Here is a 15,813-nt window from a genome sequence, read left to right as displayed (position 1 = left end):
AGAAGTAACAGGACGTCTCTGAATGGTTAGTTGATGGATTTATGTAGCTGATGTGGAGTTAACTATCTTCAATTAGCATATTCTGTCATGGTAATCTATAAATCGCTCTTATAGGAACTGTTGTGAGATGCACAGAGTGACTTTCTATTGCATGTGAAAAGATGGATGCTAAAGTTTGAGCTGACTCACAAATGTACTCTTATACAACAACTTTTCCTCTTCTCAACATGGACTGTGTTCCCGGGGGCTTATGTACATTTTAGAGTTGCTGATGTCACTAACCCGGAGGAATGTCGTGTAGTCCCTACCAGCCGTTTGTTGTAGTCCTTTTTTCTTTAAAAGCAAATATCTTCCTTTGCTTTGAACTTTGAGCGTTGTAACTTTGCAGATGTTGTTTATGATCAAACAGCAACATTACACACTAACTAAAGTTAGAAAAGTGAAATCATGTCAACCACCCCTTTAAACTCAAATGACATCAGGGATGATGTTTTTCTTTAATTTAATACTTGAGTTTGGCATTATAATGTAAACCAGATCACTAATGAATGCAAACAATCTTCTTTATGAATGACTGATCATTATATTTTCTCTCAGAGAGGCTTTATTTAGTCTAAGTGAATCAAGTCCAAGACTTCCACAAGGAGCCAGAGGACATTTCTTCTGTGTGTTTTGTAATTAACTTGGCTACTATAGAACCTGGACATCCATTCTCATTAAAGGGTTTATTAATATAAATTGTTGAACTCCGTGAACCCATGAACACACACTGTGTACACAGACAGGGCTTTTCCCACATGTGACATTTAGCACCTGGGAGTCATATTCCGTATTCTTTCTCTTTCACTTGCAAAGGAGTAATATCTTTGAAACAGAAATACAAACCATATCATGCTAATAAAACAATTTGTAATAAAATATTTTATATTGTTAATGAGTTCACTATAAAGTGCCTCCACAGTCACCAGATCTCAAAATCTGAATCAAAATTAGCTTTATTTGCCAAGTGTGCGCAAACACACAAGGAATATGTTGTGGTTTCCAGGAGCTCTGTGTACACACATATATAACACAAAATGGAAATAACATTTAAATAGTTAATAATAAGAAAATATGGTGAAAAAAATAAATAAAGTAATATACATCTCAGAAGACTTATACAGATGTGTGCATTGTATATACAACTCTATTAAAAAACATTATTTACAAAGTAAGGATCTATTCATTGCCTAACTCTCAGGTGGCGTAAACAACATAAGAGTACTGAATTATGAATAAAAAAATAAAAAAATAGTGTGCTAGCTATTTAAGGTGGAAATAAACAGTTTTATGCCCAGATGTTCTAGTGCACATAGATATGTAACGTCTGATTATGATTATGGCTTACAGCTTATGAAAACCTTTTCACAATATTCTAATTTTGAATTTGGGATTTTCATAAGCTGTAAGCCATAATCATCAACATTATAACAAATACAGGCTTTAAATATCTCACTTTGCATGTAATGAGTCTATATAATATATTAGTTTCACATTTTAAGTTGAATTACTGAAATAAATGAACTTTTGCACGATAATCAAATTTTTCGAGTTTCACCTGAATATAAATTCCTTCAGAGTGGACACGAGTGAATCTGACTGCAGTAGATGTGAAAGATATTTTAAAAAATGATGTTATTTCAGCCAGCGCACAGACCTGTATTTACATCCTGTTTTCGGTCGAAGTCCAAAGTAGTCGATTGTCGAGTTCACGCGCATAGGTTTAGTTACCTATGATCAAACTCGACAATCGACTACTTTGGACTTCGACCGAAAACAGGATGTAAATACAGGTCTGTGCGCTGGCTGAAATAACATCATTTTTTTAAATATCTTTCACATCTACTGCAGTCAGATTCACTCGTGTTCACTCTGAAGGAATCTCTCAACATGGCTGGGCACTTGTAATGACACATCAAGGATGTTAAGAGGCTAAAAGCAGGTTTAAAACGTGCCCCATTGAAGTCAATAGGGTGCAAATTTTAAAAAGAGGATAACACGGTGTAGGCAACACCGATTTTTGTCGTTGTTCTCTGTATTGACAGCACTCCAAATTTACTAAAAATTGAGCTCAATGTTAAAATTGACCGGAGTTCTCCTTTAAGTCACCATAAAGAAAAAAAATATTATTTTGGTAACACTTTACAATAAGCCCCGTTAGTTAACATTAGTTAACTACATTAGTTAACATGAACTGCATGTATACAGCATGTATTAATCTTTGTCAATGTTAATTTCAACATTTACTAATGCTTAATTACAATCTTGTAAACATTAGTTAATGCACTGTGAGCTAACAATGAACAGCTGTATTTTTATTAACTAACGTTAACAAAGATGAACAAATACAGTAACAAATGTATTGCTCATGGTTATTCATGTTAGTTAATACATTTGTTCTTGTTCCAGAAGCCATTTCAATCAGATATATACGTCACGATAGGGAAGAAAAGACTATCACAACTTGGATCTGATTCATTTTCAATAAGTGAAAATGTTTCTATTTTTTTTTTTTATATGCTAGATGAAATGATGGGACATGTTTAGTCTGTGTCTCAAGAATCAGTGTTTCCAGCCTTATATTGACAGATGTGTCAGTCTTAGCAGAGGTCAAAAGTCTTGTGCATATTGAATCAATGGTGTGTCTTTCATGGCATGAGCATTTGTGTGTAGATGCAAGACATATATATTTATCGTCTGCTTCAATAGCAGCACATGAAAGCATGCCAGAACTCAAGGGATCTGTAGGCAATTATCTCACTTGAAGTATTCACTGCCCCTACAGTCACAACATTAGCTTTCATAAAAATTTCATGCCCTTGTGCTTTTGCGTTTTGTATGTTTCGTTCAAACCCACTGCAGAGATATAGTCACTCTGCTGACATAAGCATAAACATAAGCAGTTCTTTCAAATCATATTTAGTTTGAATGGGTTTTGTACGGTGGCACAGTAGTGCACAACACATCGAAATTTAAAAAGCAAACATAAGTTTTGCTTAACGAAATTAAGCCACAACACAACGGAAATGAGCCACAACACAACAGAAAATGTACAACACAGCGAAATGTGTTGTGCACTACTGGGCCACCGTAGTTTTGCTTTTGCAGTCAGGCAGAACGCTGGACACTAGAATAATTTCTCGTCTAAACTAGTTCTCTCAAAACTGAATTGTGTTGTATTTCTCATTCTTTCTCAAACTCAGTCTTTTCGGTTTTACATTTGCATTTATTCCTTTGCGAAGCAACATTTTGATAAAATGGGGTCTACTTACAATCCAATCCTCTTGACTTGACCTTCCATTTCCAATGTGATGAATGAACTGGAACTGAATCTCTTTTTATATCGTTATATCGTGATTGGAACATAAAGTCTTTTTACTCAAAATGTATTTAACATTTTTTTTTTATTATTATTTTTCACCACAACATTTCAAGATTGAAATAGTTCTATTTTTGAATTTTTAAGTACAAATAAACATTTGTTCTTTTAATCTTTTGTGGTTTAATAATTTGTTAGAGGTTCATGCGTCACACGTTCTTGCTGAAAATGAGGTTTCCACATCTACTCCTCTCATGTTATCATGGCAGTTTAATTAGTGAAGCGCGGTTAAGCCGGCCAGTATCTCTGTCAGATGCGGCGCAGTGTCTGTTTGAAGATTTGGCCTCTCTCCATTGGGAAGGAACTAAAGACGGGGGCTTTTGTCATATTCCTGTGGCAGAGGGTTTTGCATGTGCTGTGCTAATCTAAGAAATTCCCCATGTGCTGAAACCAACAGCAGTGGATTTTATGGAGCTCACGGATTGTGTTGAAGGAGGCTGTTTTTTTAAATCAGTGTTCTGTAACCTAACAACTGGTTTAAAGGGATATTCACCCAAAAATTGTTCAAAACCTGTATGGATTTCTTTCTTTTGCAAATATGGGTAACCAAACAGCTGATGGGCTCCATTTACTCCTATAGTATGGAGAAAAAATAATACTATGGAAGTCAATGGGGTCCATCAACTGTCTGGTTCCCAACATTTTTCAAAATAGCTTGAGGGTGAGTAAATGATGACATATTTTTTATTTTTGGGTGAACTATCCCTTTAAATATTGTATGAATAGAGCAATAATATTTGCTAATAAAATATGCTTTTCAAAATATGTATGCCAGGATCTGTCTTAATAAACATTAAATAATTGCTTTGTGTTTCATACTTATTTTACTATTTAAATTTCGATGAAAACCCAATAACAGGCAGTTTAATGGGATGTTTCCATTGACATAAAAGGTCAACATGTTAAATTAACGGTAAGTTTTTTTTAAATTATATACATAGATACATATATAGCCTATGGTATTTTTGTCACTACATGACTACATATTTCCAACTACAATTGCAAAATGTGAAAATGGACACCTACTGTAACAAAATATGGGTCCAGACTTTGAACTAATTTATTAATTTAATTTATTAATGAGTCTTTCATTAGTCATTTAGACAATTTAGCAGTGACACACACACACACACACACACACACACACACACACTGTGTTTTCATGTTTTATGGGGACATACTGTAGCGGTATGGTATGTAATGGTTTTTATACTGTAAAAATTGACTGCATAAAAAAAAAAAATGCATTCTGTATGATTTATAAGCTTGTTTCCTCACGAGGACCTCAATTTTGGTCCCCACAGTGACCCCAGTCCCCATGAGTCAGTGTGCATCCAAGTTGATTTCCCAACGGGACACACACACACACACACACACACACACACACACACACACACACACACACACACACACACACACACACACAGGTATCACGGAAGTGGCGTCACGGAGCACGGAAAGAGTAGGGAGGAGGGGGTTTGGGATGAAGCGTTTCAGAGAGCAAGATGGCAGCAAAATCCGATGGCGCGGGGGTCGTTACCGGTTTCGCGCAGCTGCACAACCTGGACGAGGCGCTCGGCGACGACGATGGGCTGGACAGCTCGGCCATACACATATGCCACTGCTGCAACACCTCGTCGTGTTACTGGGGCTGCAGGAGCGCCTGTCTCCAGACGCTTCTGTGCGAACGCGACGCTGGAGAGCGCGGGCGGCCGACGCATCAGCAGCCGCCGGAGGAGCGCCTGTGGCTGGACTGCCTCTGGATCGTCATCGCGCTGCTCGTCTTCTTCTGGGACGTCGGGACGGACTTGTGGCTGGCTATGGTCTACTACTCCGAAGGGGACTATCTGTGGTTCGGGCTCACCCTGTTCTTCGTGCTGGTGCCGTCGGTGCTGGTCCAGATTCTGAGCTTCAGGTGGTTCGTCCAGGACTGCACGGGCGGTGGGCTCGGGGCCGCGGAGGGGCTCAGCAGAAAAGCCACTGCCGATCTCAGCTCGCGCATCTACGGCAGGGACAGGTGCTGTGTGATCTCCATATGGATATGGCATGCCTGTGTGCACATCCTTCAGATGGGACAAGTGTGGAGGTAAGACGCTGACGAGATGATGATGATGATGATGATGATGATAGAAAGTCCAGTGAAATGCTTTTAGGATGATGCCCAGAAGAATGAGGTGATTTATAAAGGGATAACCTGCTTGTTTTGATCAGATGCACAGGATGGTTTATGGTTGTTTTGACTGGTGCATGACATCACATCACTGTGCACACACTCCAGAGATGATGCACATTGAACACACACACACACACACACACACACACACACACACACACACACACACACACACACACACACACACACACACACACACACACACACATCAACAGAGCTATTGCATGCAGATGCTTTTAGCATCATCTCAGAGGCAGTGCTCGGTTGAAACACTAATGTTTTTCTTTCTCTTGCTTTATGGCTCGTTCTGTGTCCTCTAACCATCTGTGTAACGATGGCAAACAGTTCATTTCAGCAGAATGACGGGCTCACTTCGGGCTTGAGAGTGTGTGGAATCGATAGAGCTTGTAATTAATTTACTTGAATGACCTCTGCTAGAGGAAAACAAACCTCGGTCTGGTTGGGTTGTTTTTGCTGCATCCGGTTTGGGCTTGATCATAGGATGATGCTTGTACATTCAGTCTTGTATAGCAGGCTTGTCTTCAGGATGTTGTTAATATTTTAGGTTCCAAGGTCACATTTTCTGCTGATTGAGAAGCGTGTGTGTTCTGGTGAGGGGTTTGCATTAGCCTGATGTGGGGACACTGATGTGTCTCATCCATGAGAGGCTGTTTTTCACTCTTGAGTTTGTGAGAAGCATGAAACAAGCATTTGCATTCAGATGCTTATAAATGCAGAATAACTTCAACATGTCATCAATACATCTTTGTTATTCTCTTAAAACAACTGTAGACTGACCTTTTTTTTCTCTTTTTTTTACAAAAGTAAAATAAGAAAATATGATTTGCATAAAGATAAACTTATTTTAGTTTTTGCAGTGCACTCTAAAAATGCTGGGTTGTTTTAACCCATTTTAAAATGGTAAAATATGGACAAACCCAAACATTGGATCAAAAATGAAATTTGAAAATTTAACCCAATGGCTGGGTTTGTCCATATTTGACCCAAAATTGGGTTAAACCAACCCAGCATTTTATAGAGTGTGTGATATTTTCATGAAAAATTATCACAATTTACTCACACATTGTCATTACTTTCATTAACATAAGTTAACAGTTAGCATGAACTAAGAATGAACTTATACATCAATTATGGATCTTAGTTAATGTTAATTTCAATATTTATAAATACATTATTGAAAATCAAATGTTGTGTTTTGTTAACCTAAGTTAATGCACTGACGTAACGTGAACAAACAATGAACAACTGCATTTTTAACATTAACACAGATTAATAAATACAGTAACAAATGTATTGCTCATGTTAATACAATCACAAACAAGACCTTATTATAAAGTGTTACCTATTTTTCTTTCTCTATATGATCATTTTAAAGTACAATCAGATTAATGTAAAATTATAATAAAATGAATAAATAATTTACAGTTTGTGATACATTTTTATTTCTTGGAATAAAATAATGATAATTAAATTATTGTGGGGATCTTTGTGCAAATTTATCATTAAATAAGTATCACAATGTTAATAATTATAATACTTATAATACTATAGGCTTCAGTTTGTTTAATGAAGACTTTTATGGTTTAACCAGTCACATTAAGCAGTACATTAATTTTAAATAGCAATTTCATAGATAGGCTATTTACTTATTCTCATTGCTTTTCTTTACATTTTTCGGTTACACTTTACAATAAGGTTTCATGACATTAGTAAACTACAGTTATCATGAAATAAGAATGGACAATACTTATACAGCATTTATTAATCTTAGTTAATGTTAATTTCAACATTTACTGGTGCATTATAGAAATAAAAATTTGTATTTGTTAACATTAGCTAATGCACTGTGAACTAACATGAACAGCTGTATTTTTTATTAACTAACATGAACAAAGATTAATAAATACAGTAACGCATGTATTGCTCATTGCTAGTTTATGTTTGTTCATACATTATTTCATTTTGACAAATTAAAAAGGTAGTGTTACCGATATTTTGTATTAATTTCAGTTTTAAGGTAGGTAATGGATTAGACAAAGACTGATTTTCCAGACAATCCAATTGTCAGATTACAGCATTTCCAAATAATTCTGTTATGTTCAGTATAAATGCCTGTGATTATTCCATACAGCGCTGTAACCTGTTTACTGCGAGTATCCAGTGATATGTAAGAATAGATTGTTGTTGATGCTTTGCTTCTTCAGCGGGGCGACAGAAATGCAGTCGGTGTCTCCAGGCCTGAATAAGACAATTAGTTGACTGTCACGCCGGTTAAGATCATCTGTCGAGCTCAGGGGTGACCAGAAGCTGGCGAGCACAGGCAGAAAATGTGTTCCCCGTCGGCAGTGCCCGCTCACACTCTCTGGATGCACATATGCTTCCCCTGGCAGAGATCTAACACTGATGAGGGCTGATTGCAGTGTTAAGAGTGTAAGACCCCAGCTTGACTCAGAGTTCTCACAGCATGGAAAACCTTTCAGCCCTTCCTTCCTTTTAGTTAACAAATGCAGATCATGTCCAGTTGTTATTCTGTGACATTTGGGCTTGTAGAATCAAACAAATTACCAAGAGGTTTTTTTTGGACCCCATTGACAACATAACATTGTTAAAAGCGCTATATAAATGAAGATGACCTGACCTGACCATAAGACTTCATTAAAATAAAAATGATAGCTAAATACATTTTGATGTTTTCATAGAGTTTTTGTTGATAAAGGTGTGAGGGATAAGTATACTGTCATGCTAATGAATCTCGTTTTGTGATTAATGACCTTTTCCTAATATATTTTGGTGTTTTCATAGAGAATTTAATTGGTGCTGTTTTGTAAGGCATGATTATGGAAAAAAAAAAAAGTAATGCGAGAGTTATGAAGTCAGAATTGCGTGTTATAAAGTCAGAATTGTGAGATAAACTCCCGATTGCGAGAAATAAACTCGCAATTCTGACTTTTTCTCTCTCAGAATTTCTTGTTTATATCTCGCAATTCTGACTTAGCCTATCTATTATGTTATAGTTGGTGCAACCGGTTGGAGTGACCGGTCAAATGCTACGTTTGCAAAGATAGACGACGAAATAGATAGACGAGTTGTGGTTTTGACACCTTTAAGAGAATATCGCAGATCTTGCATTATCTCATGTCTGCAGAGATGGACATATTTTGATACAAGGTACATCACGTTATCAATTCTGATGAAAAAGACACCCACTCGATCTTACAGCACAGAAGAGACACCAAAGATCTCACATTTGGAAATAGTTAAACATATCAGAGCATATTGTAGAAAAAAATTATATATATATTAATGAAATCAAGAACATGGAAAAGAATAATAACGCAATGTAAAGAATGTAACGATTTATTAATGATGATTAAATTAATACATAGCAATGACTAGAATGCATGAAGAAGAGATTAATAAGATTTGTAAAATGGAATCATTAATAAAATAAATAAATAAAAGACAATAATCAAGAGAATAAATTTGAATGCGAATAATTTCGTATACACCAAAGACAAAAATTTAGAGTAAGAAAAAAAACAAACACTTTTTGCAGTGTGCGATTTTGTTGAACAGACATGAATGTTTCCTCAAATCATGTGGCTTGTTATTGAGCGTTAACGCTTCTCACTTACTTTGAATGGTGACGTTATGTTTTGCCATTCTGAATTGTTGGGTTCCGTTGCGTCACTGGCGTTGCTTGCGGCAGAAGTTTTTCAACTTTCCAATTTTCAACTTTTCAAGCACCAACGCAGGCGTCAGCCAATCAGGGGTGTTTCCCGTACAACGGCGTAACTCGCTGCCTGCTTAACTACCATAGTAGGTATGAAGAAATCAACTATTTTCCGGACTAGTCTTTTTTTCATAGTTTGGCTGGTCCTGCGACTTATAGTCAGGTGCGACTTATATATCAAAATTAATTCATACTGACTGAGATGAACCAAGAGAAAACATTACCATCTACAGCCAAGAGAGGGCACTCTAGTTGTTGGAGTTGTTCAGAAGCGACACCGAGTATGAATAATTCAATGGATTCAGTGTTGTGGAATGAGATTGCGGGAGTTTATGTTAAACTTAGAAACATAAACTATGCTTCTAACCACAGGTCGAGAGCTGTCGTTCCAAACACACAACTTTGCGATGCTGTTTGTGAAATTTCGTTGGAACTGGTTTCGGTAAACACAGACTTGAAGTATGCTGATAACGACAGAACTTGCGAGCATAGTTGGCTAACAATGCTTTTGGGAAACGCACACCTGATCGCCTTATGCAAATACCCTAGCGCAGACGCTAGCCAATTGCGTTCATGCAACATCAGAAAGTAATGTGATTGGATGTTCTTCTCACTATGATGGTCACATCAGCAGACATCAGCTGACTCAGCTTCAGACGTCGACTCCCTGTGTGAATGCAGCATAAGAAACCACATAGCAACCTGTAATTTTCCTATTAAGAAAATGCAAAAATCTAATTTGCATTCAAGCATCTGTTATTAAAGCCTCTGGGCAACATCCTTATGAAAACAGTGAGCTCTGGGTTCATGGGGGCCTGTTAAGCAAGCATGATCTCTAAAGCGCAGCACAGACCAGACCAGCAGTTGGTGTGGCTGTAGATGTTGGCATTGACACACTGACCTGAATTCTCCTCTATCTGTTCAGTGCACTTTCAGTAACCCCGAGCCCCAGAGCTCACACCTTTCATCGGCCCGTTACAGGGCTTTTACTGCCTCCACTTAACCGCAGCACGAGCGGCTCCTGGGACGCGAATCCTTCTCTCAAGCCTCCACCCACTCATGCAAACTTAACTTTGTTTATGTTTCGCATTTATGCAGTTGATTTATTTAGCTTGAGCTTTTTCTGTAGAATGACTTGAGAAATACAACTCTCCAATATTAGTCCCTATATGGAAAATTGCATTGCTCATAGTATAAGACTTTTAGTTGATCTGAGTAATGTTTTCCTTGCCCTGTCCCAGTTTATGTTTACATTCATGCATTTAGCAGACACTTTTGTCCAAAGTAATTTACAATAGAGGAACATAAGCAACCCATCACTGACTGTACAGGCAATATTCATAGTGTACAATGTCAGGTTTATTAGAAAGCTAGAGCAGAGGTGAAATCCAAAGAAGAGGAGGATTTTTTAACATGAAGTAACCGTTTGTATTGTATATTATTATTGGTATACTATTATAGTTTTTTTATTAATAGTTTAATTTAGGTGTTAGGGTATATATATATATATATATATATATATATATATATAAATTGTTATATATTTTTTCCATTTTGTTGACATTTTTTATAGTTTTTTTTAAATGTCTGTATAGTTTTTGTTAATTTTTATTTCAGTTTTAGTTTAACTTAGACTAAATGAAAATTAGAAATGATGCCTTGGTAACTAGCTGAAATAAAATACGTTTAAATGGTTAGTTCACACAAAAATGAAAATTATGTTATTATATACTTTGAAACACAAATCAAGATATATATCTGAAATCTGAGAGATCTCTGTCCCTCCATTGTTAGCTACACAACTACCACTTTGACTCTTCAAAAACATTATAAAGAGATCGTAAAACTAATCCATATGTATTGAGTGGTTTAGTCAAAATTTTCTAAAGAGACCAGATTGCTTTATGTGAAGAACAGATTTAATTAAGTCTTTTATTCACATATAAACATTCATCAACTTGCACATCAGTTGTGGTAAAGATGTTTGGTTGACGTGTGAGAACCAATGAGGTTCATTCTGGTGTTACGCAGTACGTTTGAGCTTCAGCAAGAACCAATGAGGTTCATTCTTGTGTTACGCAACACGTTTGAGCTTCAGCAAGAACCAATGAGGTTCATTCTGGTGTTACACTGTACGTTTGAGCTTCTGCAACAACCAATGAGGTTCATTCTGGTGTTACGCAGCACGTTTGAGCTTCAGCAAGAACCAATGAGGTTCATTCTGGTGTTACGCTGCATGTTTGAGCTTCAGCAATAACCAATGAGGTTCATTCTTGTGTTACGCAGCACGTTTGAGCTTCAGCAAGAACCAATAGGCCCTATGCACAGCTGCACTACTTCCTGAACTTGTGCAGGCTCCTTTGTTTCCTGTCTGCCAGGATTGGCCAAACTGATTAATCCAGGTGTGTCTGATTATTGTTGTTGGTCAGACACACCTGGATTAATCAGTTTGGCCAATCCTGGCAGACAGGAAACAAAGGAGCCTGCACAAGTTCAGGAAGTAGTGCAGCTGTGCATAGGGCCTATGAGGTTCATTCTGGTGTTACGCAGCACGTTTGAGCTTCAGCAAGAACCAATGAGGTTCATTCTTGTGTTACGCAACACGTTTGAGCTTCAGCAAGAACCAATGAGGTTCATTCTGGTGTTACGCTGCATGTTTGAGCTTCAGCAAGAACCAATGAGGTTCATTCTGGTGTTACGCAACACGTTTGAGCTTCAGCAAGAACCAATGAGGTTCATTCTGGTGTTACGCTGCATGTTTGAGCTTCTGCAACAACCAGTGAGGTTCATTCTGGTGTTACGCAGCACGTTTGAGCTTCTGCAACAACCAGTGAGGTTCATTCTGGTGTTACGCTGCATGTTTGAGCTTCAGCAAGAACCAATGAGGTTCATTCTGGTGTTACGCTGCATGTTTGAGCTTCAGCAAGAACCAATGAGGTTCATTCTGGTGTTACGCTGCATGTTTGAGCTTCAGCAAGAACCAATGAGGTTCATTCTGGTGTTACGCAGCACGTTTGAGCTTCTGCAACAACCAGTGAGGTTCATTCTGGTGTTACGCTGCATGTTTGAGCTTCAGCAAGAACCAATGAGGTTCATTCTGGTGTTACGCTGCATGTTTGAGCTTCAGCAAGAACCAATGAGGTTCATTCTGGTGTTACGCTGCATGTTTTTAGCTTCAGCAAGAACCAATGAGGTTCATTCTTGTGTTACGCAACACGTTTGAGCTTCAGCAAGAACCAATGAGGTTCATTCTGGTGTTACGCTGCATGTTTGAGCTTCAGCAAGAACCAATGAGGTTCATTCTGGTGTTACGCTGCATGTTTGAGCTTCAGCAAGAACCAATGAGGTTCATTCTGGTGTTACGCAGCACGTTTGAGCTTCAGCAAGAACCAATGAGGTTCATTCTGGTGTTACGCAGCACGTTTGAGCTTCTGCAACAACCAGTGAGGTTCATTCTGGTGTTACGCTGCATGTTTGAGCTTCAGCAAGAACCAATGAGGTTCATTCTGGTGTTACGCAGCACGTTTGAGCTTCAGCAAGAACCAATGAGGTTCATTCTTGTTACGCAACACGTTTGAGCTTCAGCAAGAACCAATGAGGTTCATTCTGGTGTTACGCTGCATGTTTGAGCTTCAGCAAGAACCATTGAGGTTCATTCTGGTGTTACGCTGTACGTTTGAGCTTCAGCAAGAACCAATGAGGTTCATTCTGGTGTTACGCTGTACGTTTGAGCTTCAGCAAGAACCAATGAGGTTCATTCTGGTGTTACGCTGTACGTTTGAGCTTCAGCAAGAACCAATGAGGTTCATTCTGGTGTTACGCTGTACGTTTGAGCTTCAGCAAGAACCAATGAGGTTTGTTCTCGCAGGTCAAGCAAGGATGGTTGAGCTTCAGTTGTTCGATGATCAATGTTTAAATGCAATTTTTTTGGATTAGTTTTATGATTTCTTTATGAACGTTTCGAAGCAAAGTGTCAGTTGCGCAGCTTTTAATGGAGAGACAAATCTCTCAGTTTTCATTAAAATATCTTAATTTCTGAACGGATTTGGAATGACATGAGGGTGAGTAATTAATGACAGAATTTTCATTTTTGGGTGAACTAACCCTTCAAGGTGTTTTATATTTATTACTTATAATGTTTATTTTAAGAAACGGAAATGTTTTTTCTATGATTTTATATTTAGTGTTAGTTTATAAACCTGGCAGTAACTACAAGTAAACCGTATTTCCCTAAATAAACTGTTAAAATCTGTTCATTTGAATCTATTATCTGATTATGTTCTTATTCAGCAGACAGTTGTATCATGATTCATGCACCAGGAATTAATTCAATGTGAACCGGTCAATATGCACAGGGATATTTCTTATTTAATAATGTATTTAACTTCTAAACCTGAGTAGCTCTTACCTCTACTTAGCCATATAATCCTCCAGGATCCGTTTAACCTTTCAGAAAACTGAATACTGAATTAGTCTTAACTGTTGTTTCTTTTGGGGAATTAGATTTATTTGACTTTCAGTGAAGATCCGCTGCTATAGTTTTCAGCCTTTGCATTATCACTGTTGATAAGGATTATGGTTTTTAAATTCATTCTGTAGCTGTGACTAAAATTTAAAATGGGATTTGCTGGATAGTGAATAACTTTCAGGGATTGACATTAGCTAGACAGAAAGTACTTTACATTGAGAATGTTAGTGATAGTGAGAATGATAGTGAGGCTGTTTGCCCTTTTTAAAGCAGTCATATAATGCATGCATTTCTAACAAATTATAATTTGAAGATGATGATTTTTGTGTGTAAACTGTTGGAATTAAACAGGCTGTTTTTTATTGAGACTTTAATGTGTTAATATGCTCTGAAATGTACTGTCTGTTTTCACAATACATCAAACTGCTTGCTTACCTAATCTTTTAATGTTTTTATGATTGTGGCCCTTTAATAGATGTTTAGAGACATGTCTCAATTGCAAAAAAAGCAGTCTCAAATCTGTTTTCACAGTTTGTAGTGCTAAGTGCTCAATATCGGTTCAGTTGTTAAAGCTTTTATGGAGTAAACGCCGACTATTTCCTTATAAAAGATTCTGCTGTGAAAACCTGAGGTGCGCACAAGCCTCAGTGTTAAAGTTGTGTTCAATTATTGATTGCAGGCACAATCTGTGAAAGTTTCAGGGTAAAAGCATAAAGGCTGTGAACTGAATCTATCCTCCCTGCGGGAGTTTCAGTAACGGCTGAGAGAGAGAGTTTACAGTGTCTCAGCAGGATCTTTCTCTTAGTCATGATGTACTTGCTAGAAATAGCACCTGAAATCTTCATCTAGGGGTCAAATGGAGGAGCAACCGTGGACATTTTCTTCTTTCTTTATAGCATCAACCAGACATTAATATCTTAAAGTCGGCATGAAACGGTAGTTGCGATAGTCTTTTCTTCCATATTGTGACGTATATCCGTGAAACGGCTTCTTGAACGAGAAAAATGTAGGGCAGGGCTTGTTTTTTTCCAGCGGGAATTGATTGGATGGTTGTGGTTTGCTATTGGTGGATCTCATGTGAGTGACAGGTTGCCCCGCCCTCACGCCAGTATACATGTCATCAGAGAAGAGAAGAGATGTTGCTGCAAGAGGACGGGAAGTTATTTTGCTTAAAGATTGATGGCACATGAATAAAAAAATGTGTAGGGATAAATCATGTATAATAAATGTGCCAATATTCCATAAAAAAAAAGAAAAGAAATGTCAATATTAGGGTGTGACAATATATCGCAATAGAAAAATGCATCAATATGTATCGTGGATACTGGATAGTGTCAATATGTGTTGTGTTAAATTCACCCAGAAAGGACATTTTGGGTGAGAAAAAAAATCAAGTTTACAGAGTTTTAGTGACATTAAACTATATAATGTTGAATGTAATGTATAATAATACAATGGGGGAATATGTTTGGGTCCTAGCAATGCCAATTGTCTTATGTTACCAGTAAAAAGTGGCCTACATTATTTGAAATATATCTAGTCAGTGACAGAATGCAAGCATATTCTTCTAAAATAATTCTGTATTTTCAGCTTCAGATTCATCAATATTTTTATTCTAGTGTCACCATTGTCTTGCGCATTGGGTTGCCAGCATCAAGTCCAAGCCTATTCATTTTAATCAACAGTAAAAATGTTTGTGTCTTGCAGTATCGCAATAATATTGTATCGTGAGTTCAGTATCGTGATATATATCGAATCGTGAAATGAGGGTATCGTTACACCCTTAATCAATATTGATTTTATGGGGACTTTAAAGAAATGTTCTGGGTTGAAAACAGCTTCATTGTTGAAATACTTTCTTGTATGCATCCCAGTTTTAATGTGCAGAGTCAAACTGTAAGTTGCATTCCTGTAGTTTTTGCATTTTCTGGGATGCACACGGCACGAGTTTAGGAAAAGAGCATGAAGGTGTTTTTTTTCCCGCTGACAGCACACACACT

At 37.4% G+C, this 15,813-nt stretch overlaps 1 protein-coding gene across 1 annotated transcript in view; it reads left to right on the top strand.

Annotated features, from left to right (window-relative positions):
- Positions 1-4,884: 4,884 nt before the first annotated feature.
- The window catches only part of xkr6a (XK, Kell blood group complex subunit-related family, member 6a), a gene marked incomplete at its 3' end in the record, with an annotated part of 28,071 nt that continues 17,142 nt past the window's right edge, over positions 4,885-15,813 (top strand). The window contains exon 1 of the mRNA XM_079631907.1: positions 4,885-5,504. Coding sequence (XP_079488033.1) covers positions 4,924-5,504 — 581 coding nt within the window. The 5' untranslated portion in view covers positions 4,885-4,923. The remainder of the gene's footprint in view (positions 5,505-15,813) is intronic.

Source organism: Phoxinus phoxinus, assembly GCF_949152265.1.
Source record: "Phoxinus phoxinus genome assembly, chromosome: 13".
NCBI classification, from domain to species: Eukaryota; Metazoa; Chordata; class Actinopteri; order Cypriniformes; family Leuciscidae; genus Phoxinus; species Phoxinus phoxinus.
This window is presented reverse-complemented; position numbering and strand designations above follow the sequence as displayed.